This window comes from Syngnathus floridae, chromosome 14 (assembly GCF_059516105.1).
Source record: "Syngnathus floridae isolate MCC-2025c chromosome 14, RoL_Sflo_1.0, whole genome shotgun sequence".
In the NCBI taxonomy this organism is placed as follows: Eukaryota; Metazoa; Chordata; class Actinopteri; order Syngnathiformes; family Syngnathidae; genus Syngnathus; species Syngnathus floridae.
In genome coordinates, this window is record NC_142426.1 from 14039305 (window position 1) to 14057401 (window position 18097).

The following is an 18097-nucleotide window of genomic DNA, read 5'->3' on the forward strand; positions in this document are numbered from 1 at the left end:
ATCAAAATAATCACAAAGAGGCAAGTGACATTACGCAAACATTCAATGTTTGTTCACAGTAAAATAATAAAGCTCATGATGTTTATAGGGAGAAACTTTATTTAACAATGAATACATTTTCTTATCAGACAATGTCATATGAGAATGACTACAAAGTATTTGAGGGGGCTTTATATTTATAATATATATATATGTATGTAAATATGTACACAGATGGATAGATAATGTTTTTTTTTGTTGAAACATGCAGGGTATTTCTTTTCCCCTAATTGTGCTCTTTGTGAAAGCCATCATAAACCCGTGTCCTTCATTCATCCTGTCAACCTTTTGTCTTTCAACAACTGCTAGCTGTCAACTAGGTTCGATCTGGGCTTTTTTCCTTTTCCTTTTTGGTTTGGAATTTCGTGTACGACTGATTATATTTTGAAAAATACAAAAATATATTACCTCTGTAGTTGTTCAAGGGGGAAACAAGCATTTGCACATGTCGTAGCAGTAGCAGTAGCAGTTCTGTTACCTTCATTGTGACTGAGTTGTACCTCACAAGTAACAAGGTCAATTCTATACATGAAATTCAAGTAAACAGCATCAAGTCAAAAAAAGAAAAACAAGTTACCTCATACACAATGTAGTGGGACAAACAACAGCCATGACAAAACATATGTAGTGTGTAGAAGAATCTGAATTGGTTATCCAAAAAGTACAGACGACGGGGGTCTCAGTTGGAATGGGTCCTGCCCAACCATGTGACCAGGACTGGTTTGGTTTTTTCAAAGACAATACAAAAGGAAAATGTGTATAAATGCATTATTTGGTAAAGCTAGGTACCTCTTATGTATGACGCCATTGCACGCATAAGGGCGACAATCACAGGAAGGAAGGAAGGAAGGAAGGAAGGAAGGAAGGAAGGAGGACACTTGCAAAGTTAAAGAAGTGTACGAAGGAGGAGGAGACGAGACATAACCGGTTGAAGGTGAAAAAGGCAGGAAAAAGCAAGTCTCGTTTTCAGGCTTCTGGAAACAAAAGTTGATGAGACAGTTACAGTGCAGCATGGTGCATTCATTTCTTCCATGTGTATGATGAGTTCACAGGGGCTTGCTTTCCTTGTCTTTGACATCAACTAGTTTGTGTTGTTTTTGCATAATACGGTACTTGTTAAGATCACAATTTGCATAGTGTAACAGCATCAAACAACTGACAAAAAAGGAACACTGCATTTTCCCCCCTTGCGTTCTCCAAGTGAGACCAATTTAAACGGAGTGGTCAAAGAGGTTCATTGAAATCTGCGCTTCCCCCCCCCCCCTTAAACCCAATAATACTGATAAAATGACACGACACACACAAAACAGAAATCACAAATCAGTGCGATGAGTACACGAGAATGGGAATAGACAAAGGGACTTTTTAAAACAATAAGACTGCTGAGTTTACACATGTAGTACTTTGGCTCAGTAGAAATTGATTCAAAAAGGAATCTGTGCATGGATAGAATGCTGTACCAAACAACAAACATCAAAAGTCAAAGAGTGACTTCAAAACTGTGGATTTATCTGGATGCACCAAGTTACTAAATCAGCAAAACCAGGGAAGTCCAAGGAATAAATGCTATTATTGAAGTGTTTGCAACAGCAACAACACATCTGTCCGTCTCATACCGTACTTTTGGAAAGCTGTTTGATATTCTCGATATCTCGTTTGATGTCTATGCACTAGTAAGCTTTTTGGCCTCACTTGTATGACAATTCAGCACACGAGTAGAACAAATGTCTTTCTATTTTTTTTTTCACAACTAGTGCAATTTTAAACCGACTAGTATACAATCAAAACTTACTAGTGGATATACTGTGATGGTCCGGGAGGCTATGAGGGCATGACACATGCCTTCGAGCTGGGCCAAAGTAGTGGTAGGAATAGGGAAATAATTTATTAGTTTAATTGCTTACCAGTAGGCCAAAATTAGCACTAGTAGTGGGGGGGGGGGGGGGGTTCACAGTTTTCTTATATCGTCACTAGAGGTACTAGTGCAAGGAGTGCATAGTTTAGCCTTACCAAAGTAGACCTGCTATTGTGCAGAAATGTCAGTGGAAGGAAGTAGAGGAGACATTTTACTAGTGAGTCGTTATTCTTTTAGTGTTCAGAATTGTCATACTTGTGAGGGCCAAGAGCATGCTGAATCGAATCCATGCAAATGGCTTTCCATCTCTACTCTGAATATTGCAAGTTCCTTTTCAGGATTTTCAGGAGTAATCTGGACAGACTTTTCCAAAGGCCTTTTCTTTCTCCCAAATGCAGCAATACCGTCTATCAGTCGTAGTTTTGAAATAAAGGTAGTGAAACACATGTCGTGTGATTCCTGTCAGCTGTCTGAGCTATAGAAATAAACAAAAGAAAAAAAGACTGCTGTGCTTGCGATTGCACAACTTCATAGTGATGTTCCTCGTAATGCTGATGTCTTCCGATGGTTCTATTAAAAAAAAAAAAAAAAAAGAGTAGAAAATAAAGTGTCTCTCGTTAGTTCTTAAGGAGACGGCCAAATGTGCCAAGGTCCATTAAACGGTTTTAGTTCCTATGGAGGGAACTGATGACATACAACTCTGAAGTGCAGCCACCGAAAAGAAAATCATAAGGGCATGAAAACATTGAGCGTCCCTGATAAAGGTTCTTCTTAGCACCCCTGTTCATACTGCGCTGGCAGGTAATGGTTCAGAGTCACATGCTGGCAAAAGACAAACCAGGTTTTAGTGTGGCAAGTCATTGCTGCTACTGCATTTTTGGTTCTCAGTGCGCAGCTGATTCACGCCATAGTTTCGCTTCACTACGCTACTTTGCTTTCCGTTTCAGTTCATGGCGTGTTGGCGGATGGTGTGGAAGATCCAGTCCATTTTGGTAGTCCAGCCGCCGTGATGAGCGTCATTCATCTGCTTCATGAAATAGTCGAGAGCCTCCTGCTCCGTCTTGTCCAGGGCCAAGGTCTTCCGGATGTAAGCGATGTCGTCGAATGACTGTAACTCGGGCATCCCTGAGCCCAGCATCATGGAGAAGAGGTTGATGAAGAGGTTGGCGTGCTGTCGGATTGCCAGGTAGGCCTTGTAGCACATCTCCTGGAATCTGGCGGCCATAAAGGAAAGCCAAAACCTCGTTAACCTTTGTGACCATCTTTGTCACAAAGATGGAGGTATGGTGTTCCCCTGAGACAGCGGTGACTTGAGATACTTACTCTATAAGTCTAATTTTCACCCACTGAAATGAATGGAAAGCTGCTCTGCCAAAAAGAAAAAACTTTTTTTTGGGGCAGAGCAGCTTTCCATAAAAAAAAAAAATTTTTTTTTTTTCATTCTTACAAATATCCTGTGCTAGGGCAAGTCACTCCTTTTATACAGTATGACTGTGAGTAGTGTTATATGACCTGCCACAATACAAAGCTTGTAACTTAAGTTTGTGCTCAATCATAAAAATAAAAAATGTTCAAAGCATACCTTGGAGCTAATTTGAAGAAGGAGGGAAAAAAAAAAAAAAACACCCTCATAAGCCAGGTCATTTTTATCTCAAGGTACCATTTGTGAGTATTGATTTGGGCGGCGTTTATGTGTTGCGGCTCGAGGGCTGTCATTATCGAATATTGACTGGAATAAATGGTTTGGTTGAACAATTGGGTTCTTAAAGCACTTTGCCTCTTATTTTGACTTTTAAAACATGGGTTTTTACAGGTTGGAATCATGTTTAATTGGTGTGGGGAGGGCTAAATCCTTTTTAAACCTCCTGTGATAAACAGGGATTCACTATGATAACCAAACCATAAATTAGAATCCCAATCCATAGGGAGGAGCACTGACTGTACCTTTCAAACTCTCTTGTCTTGGTGCACTCCTGTGTTCCTTTGCTTATGACGATCAAGAAGTCTTGGGTCAGAACAAAGGGCACGCGCTCTCTCTTGTATCCAAATTTCTTCTTTTTGTGGTCAAGGAAATGACCAAAATCTATGTGGAACAGCTGTGAGGCACCCAAAATAAATAGATGAGCGTAACAGAACATCTATTATATATACTGTCATGTTGTGAATTTTACCTGTCCATCATCTTTGACCATGATGTTGCTATTGTGTCGGTCTCCTATGCCCAGGATAAATGTGGCGACACAATAGCCGGCACACGAGCGTGTGAACAAATCGACGGCTTGGTCATACCTAAAAGAATACACGTCAATCAGAAAAATTGCGCATCCGAATTCAGTTCCGGCCGTACTTCTTGTGACGAGCCCCTGTACTGTTTGTGCCACTCACATCTCGCCCTTGTTCTTATCTTTAAGCCACTGGTGCAGTGTGTGGCTGTTGAACTGCAGCGCCCCCTTTAGGCCTCCTTTACATTGGATCTGCATGATGGTGTGAGAATTCCTCACCACCTCAATCAACCCGACACAGTCACCGATGGACAGACAACCGTAGGGGAGCATCCTTGAAAGACGGGGGAAGAGGAGGGAAAAAAAAGTTGAGCGCCAAGATCAAAGATTTGGGCTTGTGAAACTCCAACTAATTGAAAGGCGTCTGTCTCGAAGATCTCGTAAGCCGCTTCCGTATACACCGGCCATCTAAGATGGCTTCCCCCCCACCTTTGGGCAGTGGCTCTAAAAGCGGGCTCCGCAAGCTATAGCTTGCAATCATGATTATATTGTGCTATTTTCAAAAGTGCATCTCAAAAATGTGCCAATGAAGCAAAGACACGAAATCAATGACTCCTATTTTCGGAACACAATGTGTAGGCTTAGTCAATATTAGAGTCATAAGGTCATTTTTGGACAAATCTATTCACTCCTGATGTCACATACTAATGCAAGATGGGGGTGGTTGAAGTCAAGCCAGGAATTTGCCAGCTACTGATGTGCCAATTCATTGGAAAGCAAATGCCAACGTAGCTTTAGTGTCAGATGACCTTAGGTGGCTGGAAGAGTTTGCAAGTATTCTGCATTACGGCATTGATCAGAGAAGATACAAGTTATCCAGTGCCTATTAATGAGCACCTGCAAGCTTGCTGTCACAGTGAAGCGAGGCACCTACCTGAGATCAAGGCCTTGGTTCTGCCAGATGTTCTCCATTATCCTAATGATCTGCAGCGTCAGCATGTCCTGCCTCAAATCTACAGAGGTACAAGATATGGAAGGAGACAACAACAGGATGACTAACTAACTGTATGATGCCTTTAGGCTTTATGGAGGACAGCTGTCAAAGTTAGTTTGGTCACACAATCGACAGCAGGGGTCACCAACACGGTGCCCGCGGCGGGCACCAGGTCGCCCGCGAGGACCGCATGAGTCGCCCGCGAGGACCGCATGAGTCGCCCGCAGGACTGTTCGAAAATGAGCACAAATAGCGGCACTTGTCAGTGAGCTGCATCTGTTTCTTTTACAGATATGGTATATCTCGTCTGACATCAGCGGCCCACGTAGTCTTTCCGGCATCAACAGCTGTTTTGTGACACTGAAGACAAAGATTCGGATGGATTTATTGATTTGGAGTGACACGGATGGCTCGATAAAATTGTTGTTTGTAGTATTGTTATTTCATACATTGTTTGTATGTTGTTATATGGGCCTGTAGAAAATGATAACCTGCAACGCGCCGCTGACATCCGTCGGACTTGTTTACATAAAGGAGGACCAACTTGAATGATTTGGAGGGACACAAATGGTTTGATAAAGGTGTTATTGATGTTACAGTTATTTGAATAACTGCTCTTGTTACATCGACCCCGTTGTCAGCTTCTCGTTTGTCTTTATGTCACGTTAGCATATCGTTTAGCCTGTTGTTGCTCGTTCGTGTCTGTTCTTGGTGTCGGATTTTGTCGAATAAATTTCCCCCGATGCGACTTAGTATACACCGGAGCGACTTGTGTTTTTCTTTCCCTTCATTGGGCATTTTACGGCTGATGCGACGTATCTTCTGGAGCGACTTTTCGTCCGAAAAATACGGTAGGTATATCAGGAGTGCCAGAGCAATTCCTGAAAGAAAGAGCATATGCGCTCATCAAACTCACCATCTCCATTTTTGAAGATGATTTCGTTGTTCTGAAACAGGAGCTCTGACATCATATCTGGGTTTTCCCAATTAAGCCACAGAGGTCGCTTGGCAGATGACATCATCCGACATTCTTCCAGACTGGAAAATAAACCAGCACACAATTAGTGGGAAGCAGAGAAAGAATGGTAGAACTTGGAGAGAGATGGCTGACAAAAGAATTGAATGATAAAAATCACATCAAGAGAGAGAGTCTTCATCCAGGCTGTATCAAAACGCACCGGAGCATAAAGTCATCCGTACAAGAGTGCCGAGGCTTTTTCTCATGCTTTTTATGAACATTACGCCTCCCGAGTTTGAAACGCATTCGTTATGTTGACGTTTTTATACCAGCGCTCCGTCCGGCGAGTTACATATAAGGAATCTGAAGTACCGGAGGTTTCCCAGCTGATGTGCTGGATTGAGTGGGGAGGTGAAGCTCTGCAGTGCATCCATATAGTCTGGCCTCTTCATCTGCTCCACCAGAAACTTCATTTGAACCTGAGAACAGAGAAACAGGTAAATCAATAACACGGCACATGTGGACAGCTGAGGGAGCCAAGCCGGAGCAGTAAATAGAAGCATTGCCCATCTGCTTGCTCGCTTGCTTGTTTCAGGAAAGTTAGCAACGCTTCACAGTGATGTAACACTGATGTACTCAAGGATGGATGAGGGGGAGAATAAACACCCTGTGGGCATCGATGCTCTTCGCACACAACTCTGAGCAATACAAAGCAAGAACGATGAGAAGATTCTGGTTGATAGATTGTACGGTAAAATAATATTCGCGATTTAGAATAAAAAATAAATGGCCATTTTTATTTCTAGGAAATGAAAAATGATACCCCATCCTAATACTAAGTATCTCTGACAGTCATTTGCATACAATAGCAATTTTTGCCCCTGCTAAACAGTTGTCTTATAATAAAACATAGTATAAAGCATGAAGCACCACAAGAAAACAGCAACCGTTCCAACCTCATCCCACTCCAAAGCACTCTAACGATCTCGATAACCCCAAGGCCAGATGTCGACGAGATTAAACTCAACGATTTGGCCGAGCAGCTGTCAGCAGTCAGATTACCTTCTGTGCCTCATCCTTTTTCTCTTGTTTGAGGAGGTCAGTGAGATTGATGAGTTTCTCCATGGCCTCCACCTGCCGGCTCAGATGCTTCAGGTACATGCCGCAGGCTCTGCAGTACGACTCCAGCAGGAGTCCAAACCTTTGGCTCACGGTCTTGTTGTGCATTTCTGATCTGAAGACATCGAGGGAAAGAAACATTGTTAGTGTCTATATGCCTTATCCAAAGAAATTCTGTACCACTGGACAACTCATTGATTTTGTCTTTCTTAAAGGGGAAGAATGAAATGGCAACTCAAGTAACCTGTTTGTATTCTTATAACTGGGACTGTGGCCGTGTTGAGAATTAACCAGTCACATTCAAATGAATGTTAGAGTCTTCCTGGTGATTTTCCAGAGGCACACACACCCACACTCAGCTGCAAAGCTAACTTGTACTCACTGCTAAGCTCATCACCTTAGCTCAGCTCCGCAGTCCAAACACTGACAGCTGCACTTCGTCATCCCCTCTCCCCTTCCCTTGCCTTCCCTTGCCTTCCCTTCCCTTCCCGAGTCTCACACTGCAGCCTTCTTGGCACCGCACTGCTCTGGTGCAATTCCATTCCTCCCAAAAATGCATGCAATCATGACCTAGGCGGTATACAGCAGGGTTGGGAGGAATAATAGAGGATTTGATTCATTGTGTTCGTTCTGTGCTTGCAGCTTCACCTTGCACAATGAATACATTTGCTGGCCAACGTGTCTTCCGTTTTAATAAAAGAGAATGAAAGAAAATGTAACTTGATTTATTAAAGGCAAGCGCTCCAGAGACCCAACTATTTGTATACAGGCAATGACTTGATTTTCCATATGTTCCTGAAAGTCACACAAGTTGAAGTTAAAATATGCAACCTCTATTGTTCTGAATAGTTTGGGTGCAACATTTTTTTTCCCATCAATTCCTAATAAACCCATCGAGACAAATTGGTTTCTATACTGTACACGAAAATGAACTTACTTGAGATGCCAAAAGAAGAAATGTCCTATCCTCTGATTGGTCAATGCCTTTTTTAGCAGGAAACGGCCGAGCGGATTATCAAGGTACTGCTCATACTTTAGAACCTGTCAAGAGAATATTGAGAAATATACAAGAAAAGCATGAATAATTCAGCATGTGCATCATCTGAAAGAGGTGATAAAAGAAGTTTAAGAATAAACAAAATATACCTCACCTGAACCAGTTGAATAAGGTACTGTGACAGTTTGTCATCAGTTAAATATTTCTCAAGGCACTTTACAGCAAAATTTCTGATCATGGGATCGGGAAAGTTGCAATCCAGCAACTCCATGGCTTGTTCCGGCTTGATAGCGGGCCAATTCTTCAGAAGGCAATACATCTGTCGGCATCGAGGTACAATTACGCTGAGTCGTTGCAAACGCACGAAAACAAACTTACAGTTGATGAAACAGGGAATTAGCTGTGTTTATCAATTGTGAAATCTGCTGAGTTATAGTCGTAACCAAAATAAGCCTGGTAGACGTCTGTTTGTACCCAAACAATGTCCTGAAATGAATGTCAGCGATTGGGGGTGCTTACTTGGGCAACCTCATCTCTAGAGTTCCATTTCACAGCAAGGAGGATCTTGGGAAGGATGTCGGGCATGTTGACACAATAATGTCTGTGAAAGAAAGAAAATGCTATTTTAAAACACTACCCAGAAACCTAAGAAAGGTATTTGCCATACACTCTCCGTCACATCGTGCAACATGATGCGCTTGCTGCACACATTACCTGTGCCTCCACAAAAAGTCTTTCTCCTGCTCAGTGATCTCAGACAACGGGTCGCGGTTACACACTTGGCGAAGCTGCTCATTGTCAGTGTCTGTGAAGGGATTGTCTCGGGCCACTCGATTGCTCTATAGCACCACATGACACATTGAAATAAGCGGAAAGATCATAGAACAGTGGAACATTGTTGTTGTTTTTTTTTGTATGCTTAGAATAGGATTTGGGTACAAACTTAAGACCACATGTGCGCTCTTACCAAACCTGTGGGCCAGTAATTAAAGCCAAGCTCTCTGGATATATTCCAGTTTGCGTGGTCCTCAATGGTGGTCAAATCGGGGAACGTCACCGGTGAGCTAAAATGGTCAAACTCCAACTCCAGACAAGGGGTTTCCTGTAAGATTTCAAAGTAGATTTGATGACATTCAACAATGCGGTTACCGCCGGCTATATCACAAACGGAGACTCTCTCCGATGTCTACGTTCCATCGAATACAGAAGTCGATTCCGACGAAAATGCGGCTAACCTTGTTGGGGTTTGAGCCCGAGACGCCGATGGGGTTGAGCAAATCCTCCAAGCCATGTGGGACGGGCCAGAGGTTGAGCGCCATCTTCCCTGCTACCAGCGTGTGGGTGTAGTCAAACAGGTTAATGTTGCCCCAGGCCAGAGGACAGTGCTCCTACAAGAAAATACCAGCAAGATGATGCGTACGAAAACAATAGCGACAAAGCCACATGACGCATTTTGTTTGGGTTCCAGGATGCTGTTTGTTAACACAAGTCGAGTATGTCAAGTCAGAGGTGATTTAAGACCAAACAAAGCAAGGCAGCCTTGTCAATATAGGTAAGACAATGTGCTTTATATGATTAAAAGCACACCATTTAAAGGCATTTCTAAAAAAGAACTAAAGATAGTTTCATTGCAGATAACCTCTTTTGCGCCCTTCCTCCCTTTAACAGAACAAATGGAGAGGCAAAGACGAGCGGCGCGCGGGATGTCTGGAATGTACATGTCGTAGTTGAGCCACTCATTCCACCTGGAAAAGATAAGGATGACGTTTTCAAATTGAAACAAAACAAATGAGCGGGTTATAGTATTTTGTCGGGAATGACCTGGGATTTGAACAAGGCACGCGCTGGGTGTTGACATTGTCGCACAGCTGCTCTCCACCATGGTATATGCCAGTCCTGACGTAGATCTAAATCGGGCGCAAACAAACACCAAACGATTCACCTCCATCCTGACGACATTATAATGTGAAGGAAAAGCAGAAAACTGCCAACAACTGCAACCAACAACAAGAATAACAACCACCTATGATGTCACCACATCCATTTGCTGCATTTGTACCTTGTCTATGTCTCGAATATTGACATTGACGTAAGTAGCGCACAGCACCCGAATCCTTAGTGCTCCGTTGATAGTCCATAGTGACTTTGTGGATGTTTCCCCGTTCATGTAAGGCGTCGCTGTGGAGATTCGTCGCGCGTACGACGGCATGGTGAAATTGTCCATTGGCAGTTGGGAATATAGACTGTCTTTTGCCATCAGCATCAAGTTGGGCATTCGCCCCAACATGATGCAGCTGCGCACATACTGAGGACAGACAAAAAAATCAAAAATACATTCATGAAGTAAATCTTCCCACATTATAACCCATTTTTATTCCCATTGAATGGGATACTAATTTGAGCCGATGGATTTTGCGTTCAATGGATAATGATTGGATGTCGTCCCATTACCTTGTACTGACTCAGAGGGTATTTCTCCAGTAAGTACTCATCACAACCACAGACTTTGAGGATGTATTTCCCTTGATACTCCTGCACACACATCTTTAACTGCTCCTGGGAGAGCAGCATACTGCGCGTCTTCTTGCGAATGGCCTCAGCGATAACCTGTTCCGGCACGCAGTCATGGTTGATCTTCAAAGTGTACTTTTGCTTATCATTGCTGGGTGACACAATAACCCATATTACCACAATGATTTGACCTGAGGAAAAGGAAATACAGAGTGTTTGTTCAAATATCGATTGAAGAGAAAAAAAATTTTATCACTCACTTTTCTTTTTCTCTCACCTTTATCTAGTTTGTTGTAGATGTGCCTGGGCAGTTCTGCTGAGGATTCCACATTGGGAGGATAGACATACAACGCTCTACTGTGGGGTCCGTTACAATCTCTAAGGTCCACTGCCTCTTTGCAAACATTCAAAATGTTCCGTCTAAAGTCCTGCACTTCGGGATCTTTAACCAAATCAAACTCACATATGGGCATCCCAATAGCAAAACCTACAAGGGAAGTGCAAACAATACCAATCGTATGACTACTGTAATTAAGTTCTGCTTTCTTTCTTTCTTTGCATGCCTCTTGAACACGTTTTGGACAAGCACAGAAAGACTTGTGGACATTTTGAACACAAAAAAAATGGTGACAAAGGCGCCACTGTGGCTAAAGAGCAGACACGTCGACTGTTATACATTTAGGAGTGTGGTCGTGATAACTATCGCCGTTGGACATAGTGCCGTTCTACCTGACTGAAAACAACAATCACAATAAATATAATATCTCCCTGACAGTGTCAATTAAAAGCAAGCCTGGTTAGCTTTGACAGATTTCCATACAGCTCATACACAGGTCTCATTGTGACCATCGCTATTATTATTATGACATTATTTTATGACTTTTCTCGTAATTCAAACACCATACTTACCTATTTCTCGATTGAGAATCTTTTCTTCTCTGTTGCCTACAGGCTCAATGACTTTGAGAAAAGCCTGGAAGAGTCTGAGGTCACATAACCTCCTGGTTTCATCATAAAACTCCTCGAGTTCTGCCTCTTGGGTGACACTGACAAAGATGTAGGAGCTCTCCTCTTGCAGTAGATGGTAAAGAGGATATTTCCGGGCTTCTTTGAAAAGTTCGTGCTTCACCGTGATCAGCGTGGCCTCACGGAGGCACTCCAACGTGAGGATCATGCCGTTCGGCAGGAGGCAGTCTACTTTGAAGCTGGGTGGCATCAAGTGCATCCCCCATAATTCTCCCGAGGATGGCCGGGGAGGCATGGTCGTTCCAGGTGATCCACCTGCGTATTATGAGATTTATGGGAACCGGCTAAATGAATAGAAGTTGGAAAACAAGAGTTACAAATGAACAGCTGGCCCAAGAACAAGAAAGCAGTACAGTACTGAAAATTGTAGTTTTTATTTCAAAGCTGACGAGCTTGCTTGTCTTAACGAGAAGAATTTTGTGTCGGAACATTTTCGACACGCTCGCTGAGTTTCCAATGATACCGACCGGTCTTTTTCAAGTACGATAAAAGATTAAGAAGGTTATGACCGTTTCAAACGTTGATTCAATTGTCAACACTGTCTTTTGATGAAAACATTGCCAATAAAAGTGTGCATTTTCAGTTGTCACAACGTATCGTTTGTTTCAGGAAAAGAGTTATGATACTTTTTAAAGGATCATGCTGGTATTATGTCAATCAATGTATCTTTGACGCACCAATATTCCAATGACCGAGGTGATGTTAAGTCTCACGGTTACCGCTAAAACACATTGCAATTGTGATAGGAATATCGTCGTCTTCAAAAGAAAATGTCTTAGGGGGCAGGCTCTGAGACTTGCGCTGCGAATATATTTGGGGGGGGACGGGGACATAAACTTGCCAGTCATCCCTTCAAACTTTGTTTTGCTACTCATGCTAGTTGACGAATTGTCCAACTATGTAGATCGATGTCACCAGCAATGCGGAAAGCCACTGCAGGCAAACGCGAGCCCGCATACATCCATAACATCTACATGTGTTATTGAGTGCTTGTTTATCAGCAGGGGGAAAGAAGAAAAGAATGCAAACTACCTGTGTCACAGCGCTAGCCCGAACCGGATGGCCGCGAAGCTAGCCATCCAGCACAATCATTAGCTGCGGCGAATAACTGGCTATTTCCGATTCGTGCCAGCTTTGGACGTCCAAACATGAGTCCTTCCAAACTATGACCGTGGGGCCGTCCGTCATACGCCTCGAATTGGCCCCTAGTTGTGCGTGAAGTGACTGACTACTTCATGATGTCGCCCAATGGGCTGCCCGCAAAGTGAACGGCACACTATGGCAGCATGCTAGCTGGTTGGAGCTAACTGCTAGCGGGCTCCTCGTGACGGACCGCCTTCTCTGAGATGAGGGAAGGGAGGAAGGGAGGAAGGAAGGAAGGAAGGAAGGAAGGAAGGAAGGAAGGAAGGAAGGAAGGAAGGAAGGAAGGAAGGAAGGAAGGAAGGAAGGAAGGAAGGGAGGAAGGAAGGAAGGAAGGAAGGAAGGAAGGAAGGAAGGAAGGAAGGAAGGAAGGAAGGAAGGAAGGAAGGAAGGAAGGAAGGAAGGAAGGAAGGAAGGAAGGAAGGAAGGAAGGAAGGAAGGAAGGAAGGGGCTTGTTGACAGCGGAGAGTTGACTGGAAACATTCGGTTTATCTTGCTGCTAAAGCCAATGATGTAAACGCATAGTATGTATTTCATCGATTGGGGTTCTTGGTGTCATCCCTGAGAGCTGTATTTTTCTCATGGAAGTTAGCAACAACATCAAAAAGAAAACATGGTTCAGAGTGTGTCACTTGGTTCTTGGTGTCATCCCTGAGAGGTGCATTTTTCTCATGGAACTTAGCAACAACATCAAAAAGAAAACATTGTTCAGAGTGTGTAAAATGTCTAAGTTTGATGGGCCCAACTTGTATTCATGGAACTTTAAAGAGGTCAAAGATGTGATGCACTTTTTGCGTGTAACCTTGGAAAAAAATGTCGTAGGTACAATAGATCTGGCTCCCCCACTCATACGATGAAAGTGATCAAGCATATATCGTCAAGGCTGACACTATAATGCTGCATACAAAAAGGAATTTTATTTCTAATAGAAAATGCATAGAATTTTAAATAAAAAAACAAGTGGAAAGTAATAAGAATGAAATGAAGGACTGGTGAGACCTGCTGCTTGTTTTGGTCACTTGAATAATAGCAAGCACATGAGTCTGTTTTCTGAATTATACTGGAGTACAAGAAATATGTGAACGATAAAATTTCTCATACAAATAGTGGACAAGTTTGGGATTCATTATGTCAAATCGCTCTCATGCAATATATTTCCTACTACGTGCAGACAGAAAACGCATAAACCGTTTCCGAACGGTTTGATTGTAGAGTTTTGTGCCCCCCCCAACCCCCCCAGTCAGTTTTCTAGAAATAGCCACGGTTGACATTTTCGTCTTCAGGAACGTTCGTTCGGTTCGGTCCGTTCCTCAATCTTGAGAGAGTCAGCTGCCTCAAAATGCCTGAGCCAAAGGCATCACTTGACTTGCCAGAATCCTCATTTGTTTAAAACGTTGCTTTTGCTCATTATGTCAGGTGCCTTGCAACAATGGCTTCACATCCTGATCTTCACGATCTGTTCGCACAGTCTGGACAGGTACTGCGTGAGCTTGACCATCACAATGATGAGGACGCCTCCGATGAACATGCACGAGGGCCACAGCAGCGAGTGGAAGACAACGCTGTGGTCGTAGAGCCGAGTCAGGAGAACCGTCTCCTGCTGCTCGCTGGGGTCAAAGTAACAAGGAACCTGCTGTTTGGCCTTGAGATGTTCGGAGATGTTCACGATCACGGTGTGCATTTGAGCGCTGTCCTTCTGGCACCTGGGCACATAGAAACACTGCAACGGAAGGAAGGACTGGCTGTGAGCAGTCCTCCACTTGTCCACTTGTAACCTGACTAACTCCAAATCCTATCGAGTAAATCCACAAGTACTACTCACTTCCGAGCTGGCGTCCCGCGTCTCTTCATTGTGAGATAATCGACCGATGCGGCCTGTGTTGTTGACGTTCACGTAGACCTGCAGACAGGGGTACTTGGAGACTCGCCAGCAGTCTGAGCCGCAGTTGTAGGAACAGTTCACGTCTGCCGTCACCGTGGCGTTAAGAACAACGCACACGCCTTCCTCTGTCCACGCACTGTTTTGAAATTGAAACGGAGGTACAAATTGAATGTTGGCTAGACTTGGACTTAGACAAAGTTTAAGTCAACAAACTAAGTAACACACACACACACACATCAGACACTCGGCAGAGTCTTGATAAAACAAAGCCAAGTACGGTGAAGCCCTGTTATTCAATTATTGCCACTTCTGTATCGTTTGTAATTGTCTATAGCGAAGCACTACTTACAAATCTCAAATCAGCTCTCACTATCAAAACAAATGGAGAAGCCATTCATTTGTTTCAGCCATCCAAAAACGTATCGTTCCCGAAAAGAATTCCGCGAAGCCGAATTGTAAACATGCAAGGGATCGCTGCATCAACTTTTTATTTCATGATCATTTCAAGTGAAGATTGTGAAATGTTTGAATGTGACCATTTTGAATGTTACCTTTCAGCATACGAGCGTAATATAGTGATCCCAAGAACAAAGTACATCATGACGGAGGAGAAGATCATTCCTAGACCCAGGAGAATAGCTCTATCTTCACCAGGCTTCAGAGCCGTCACGGTCTTTTTCTTGTTCAGTATATCAACCTCACGAAATTTCTGATAGATTGACCTGATTGACAATAAGAAAACGGATGAGAGTGACTTGTACTTTGAAGCCACGCAGCAAATCCGTATAGCAACAAGCTGGAAATCAAAGTGCTTGTTTACAGCGCCTCTCTCAATCCACCCATCCACTTGCCCTTTCCTCACCTCCTTTCATTTCCTACGCCCGATGCTGTATTTTTGGCCCCGGCGACAAAAAACATTTTTCTTGATGATCCTCTTCCTCCTTTACTCACTGAAGTGGAACTGGGAGATTGCTGGAAAGCTCTGCAATGAAAGATGAAATACTTTGGCAGAAAATGTACAGGAGCAACAAAACAAACAATAGCCACTTTTGGTGCACGTCTACTCTTTGCCAGTGCGATACTTCAAGAGATGATAGCTACGAATAATGCTGCGCTCCCTCATTTGTAGGGTGTTGTCGCAACGGGATCCTTCCTGCTACGGGGGACTTCCTGGTGGCGGCTACTGGGTAAACGTTCCATTTTGAAGACAAAGAAAGGGTGAAAAAACCTACCTGCCGGATCATGTCAACACCAAGTCATTGGGTCCTCGCTTTGCAAAACAACGACAACACCTTGCATGAGGATCCTTTTTCTCTCTGCAGCTCCTGCCATGGATGGACGTAAAACATAGGCACGTACGTACGTGACACAGTCCTTGATCGACATTTTTAGGCAATATCGACACTTGAATTAGACATACGTACACGGTAGAATGAGTTGAGATGCAGTCATTCTAAATCAACCATGCAGTGTGCGACATGTACGTAGTTTTCACCAAGCCAACAAGTTTGCGGGTGATGACTAATTTCTCCATTGTGTGACATTCCCAGCTGCTTCAGGGAAAATGTGTTCAGGACTTGCACAAGACATTGAAAAGAAACGATTAAAGCGATCATGCTTTTCCATCTCAAAGAATCACACTTACATGAACTTGTCTCCGCCGTGTGAGCAGGCTGGCCATTGCTGTCCCAAGTGCCTCAAGTTCCACACATACCTGGATTGAGTTCAGCTAAACATGGACACGTACGTACATTTCCCGAACCACCGTCTTACTCCTTCGACTGACTTTAGTCAGATCGAAGCTTGTAAACTACTTGGAGAGCGGTTCACTTGTTGTTCACCGTGCTCTACAATCTACAGAGAAGCTGGACTTACTGTGACAGGTGACTTCCTGTCAAATGGCTCATGAGGAATGGCTAGTGTCACACTTGGGAGTGATTTACAGGAAAGGGCTGGGAGTCTCTTTGAGTCTAACCTTGCAGCGCCGCTACTCTAATATTGACTGTCAAATGTCATCGAAGGGACAGCAGAAATCGGAGCACAAAAGGTGCAGTAACACATGCAGACAGTCATTCGAATAATACTCTCATGGATATCGTCGGAAACATAGCACAATTGCCCAAGTCGCATTTCCGCGGTTTGGGAAATGAAGAAAAGACGCATTTTAAAACACGCATCATGATGAAAGGCGTGAGCGTTGCCACATGAAATACAAGCCCACTGAGCAAAATCTACGCCTCACGTTCTCGCATTTGTGTGACTTCAGCCGGCAGCAACTTACTATTCGGACTTCAGACCACCTGTTGTAAGTTAAGAAAGCGCATATCTTCAGTCTGATGCGGACACCATCAACTGACCCTACTCTACATGCAAGAATGTGATCGATGTGGCTCGGTTGACTTTGTTTCCAGTTGCCGCCGCTCTCCTTTCTTGAAAGCGTGCGTGCGTGAGTGAATGAGTGGTCAATCTTGAGGGTGCTATGTGGCAGACCACATAAGTGTAAAGCTGGTGTTTATTTCTATTTCTATTATTTCTCATGGCTCAGTTGCAGAGCTCAACGTCAAAAGGGAAACTAAATTGTAATGACTCCCCATAGTGACTCCTTTTCACTGCTTTTTTATTCCATTTGTACAAACGATTTGATTTTGGAGGTGTTTACTCCCACATTGTGTGCTTTGGTATTCAAAGGCCAATCTTGCTCTCCACGCGCTCCTTGATGAGGAATGTGTCAGCATGTATTTCTGCAGCGATTATTGCTTCGCTGTCAGGTGTTCTTCTGTTTGATGACTTTAAATAGGCTCAACGGAACAACGCGACTTAGAGGCTGGGAACACCCACCTGAAGTGTATAAACAGTCCAAATAAAAATCTTCGCACATTTGACATCACTCCAAAGTGAAAGTTTTTAGTCCTCAACTAAAGGGAAGGTTCAAGGATATATGATCAATTTGTCCTACAATTTGATATGCACCAGCATGCAATCAAGATGAACGAGTCAATCCTTTGAAAGGGAAACAATTTGCAATATTTTTTCTTTTGCTTTACAGCTGCATTATATTTCATTTCACATAACGGAATCGTGATGGTTAGTTATTGAATCGGTGCATTCTTTCAAATCCTACCTTTTACCGTCGGGCTGTTCTGATAATCCAGACTTTGGCTATCACTGTCAGCAGTAGCTTAGCAAATTGCTCTGGTCTTTCGGGGTCCACCAACTGGCCCCCTCATATTTCAAGTCTTACCCCGCGCAAAGAGGATGCCTACCATACCTGTGTACGTAACATGCGTTTGTTCCCTGTTCCGTGTCATTGGGTCACTGCACAGTGAATGAATGGCCGGCCGGTTGCGACTGGCA

General features: G+C 43.5%; 2 protein-coding genes and 1 long non-coding RNA gene across 4 annotated transcripts; 1 reads left to right on the plus strand and 2 right to left on the minus strand.

The window, feature by feature from the left end:
* Positions 1-1296: 1296 nt before the first annotated feature.
* LOC148387957 (phosphatidylinositol 4,5-bisphosphate 3-kinase catalytic subunit alpha isoform) lies at positions 1297-13057 on the minus strand. Its single transcript, XM_088396390.1, has 21 exons — positions 12754-13057; positions 11605-12005; positions 10973-11182; positions 10636-10886; positions 10244-10489; positions 10006-10091; positions 9824-9929; positions 9420-9572; positions 9152-9286; positions 8899-9023; positions 8704-8785; positions 8339-8503; positions 8125-8228; positions 7131-7302; positions 6441-6547; positions 6027-6148; positions 5051-5129; positions 4280-4450; positions 4066-4183; positions 3839-3990; positions 1297-3108 (listed from the first exon to the last, which is right to left on the minus strand). Exons 2-21 carry the CDS (start codon positions 11954-11956, stop codon positions 2838-2840), a joined length of 3207 nt encoding a protein of 1068 aa, XP_088252516.1. The 5' UTR covers positions 11957-12005; positions 12754-13057; the 3' UTR covers positions 1297-2837.
* Positions 2348-5867, plus strand: LOC148387958 (uncharacterized). Its single transcript, XR_015862617.1, has 2 exons — positions 2348-3080; positions 5402-5867. It is a non-coding gene; the product is annotated as an uncharacterized LOC148387958 (long non-coding RNA).
* A 692-nt stretch (positions 13058-13749) lies between the features above and the next one.
* Positions 13750-17686, minus strand: LOC148387959 (calcium-activated potassium channel subunit beta-2-like). 2 transcript variants are annotated; one of them, XM_088396569.1, is made up of 7 exons: positions 16389-17686; positions 16168-16293; positions 15976-16068; positions 15606-15725; positions 15295-15465; positions 14684-14879; positions 13750-14581 (listed from the first exon to the last, which is right to left on the minus strand). In XM_088396569.1, the coding sequence occupies exons 4-7, from the start codon at positions 15659-15661 to the stop codon at positions 14297-14299; spliced, it is 708 nt and encodes a 235-aa protein (XP_088252695.1). In that variant the 5' UTR covers positions 15662-15725; positions 15976-16068; positions 16168-16293; positions 16389-17686; the 3' UTR covers positions 13750-14296. The 2 variants fall into 2 exon arrangements, with proteins under 2 accessions (XP_088252695.1, XP_088252694.1); XM_088396568.1 differs by having other exon boundaries at positions 16168-17686.
* Between the last annotated feature and the right edge of the window lie 411 nt (positions 17687-18097).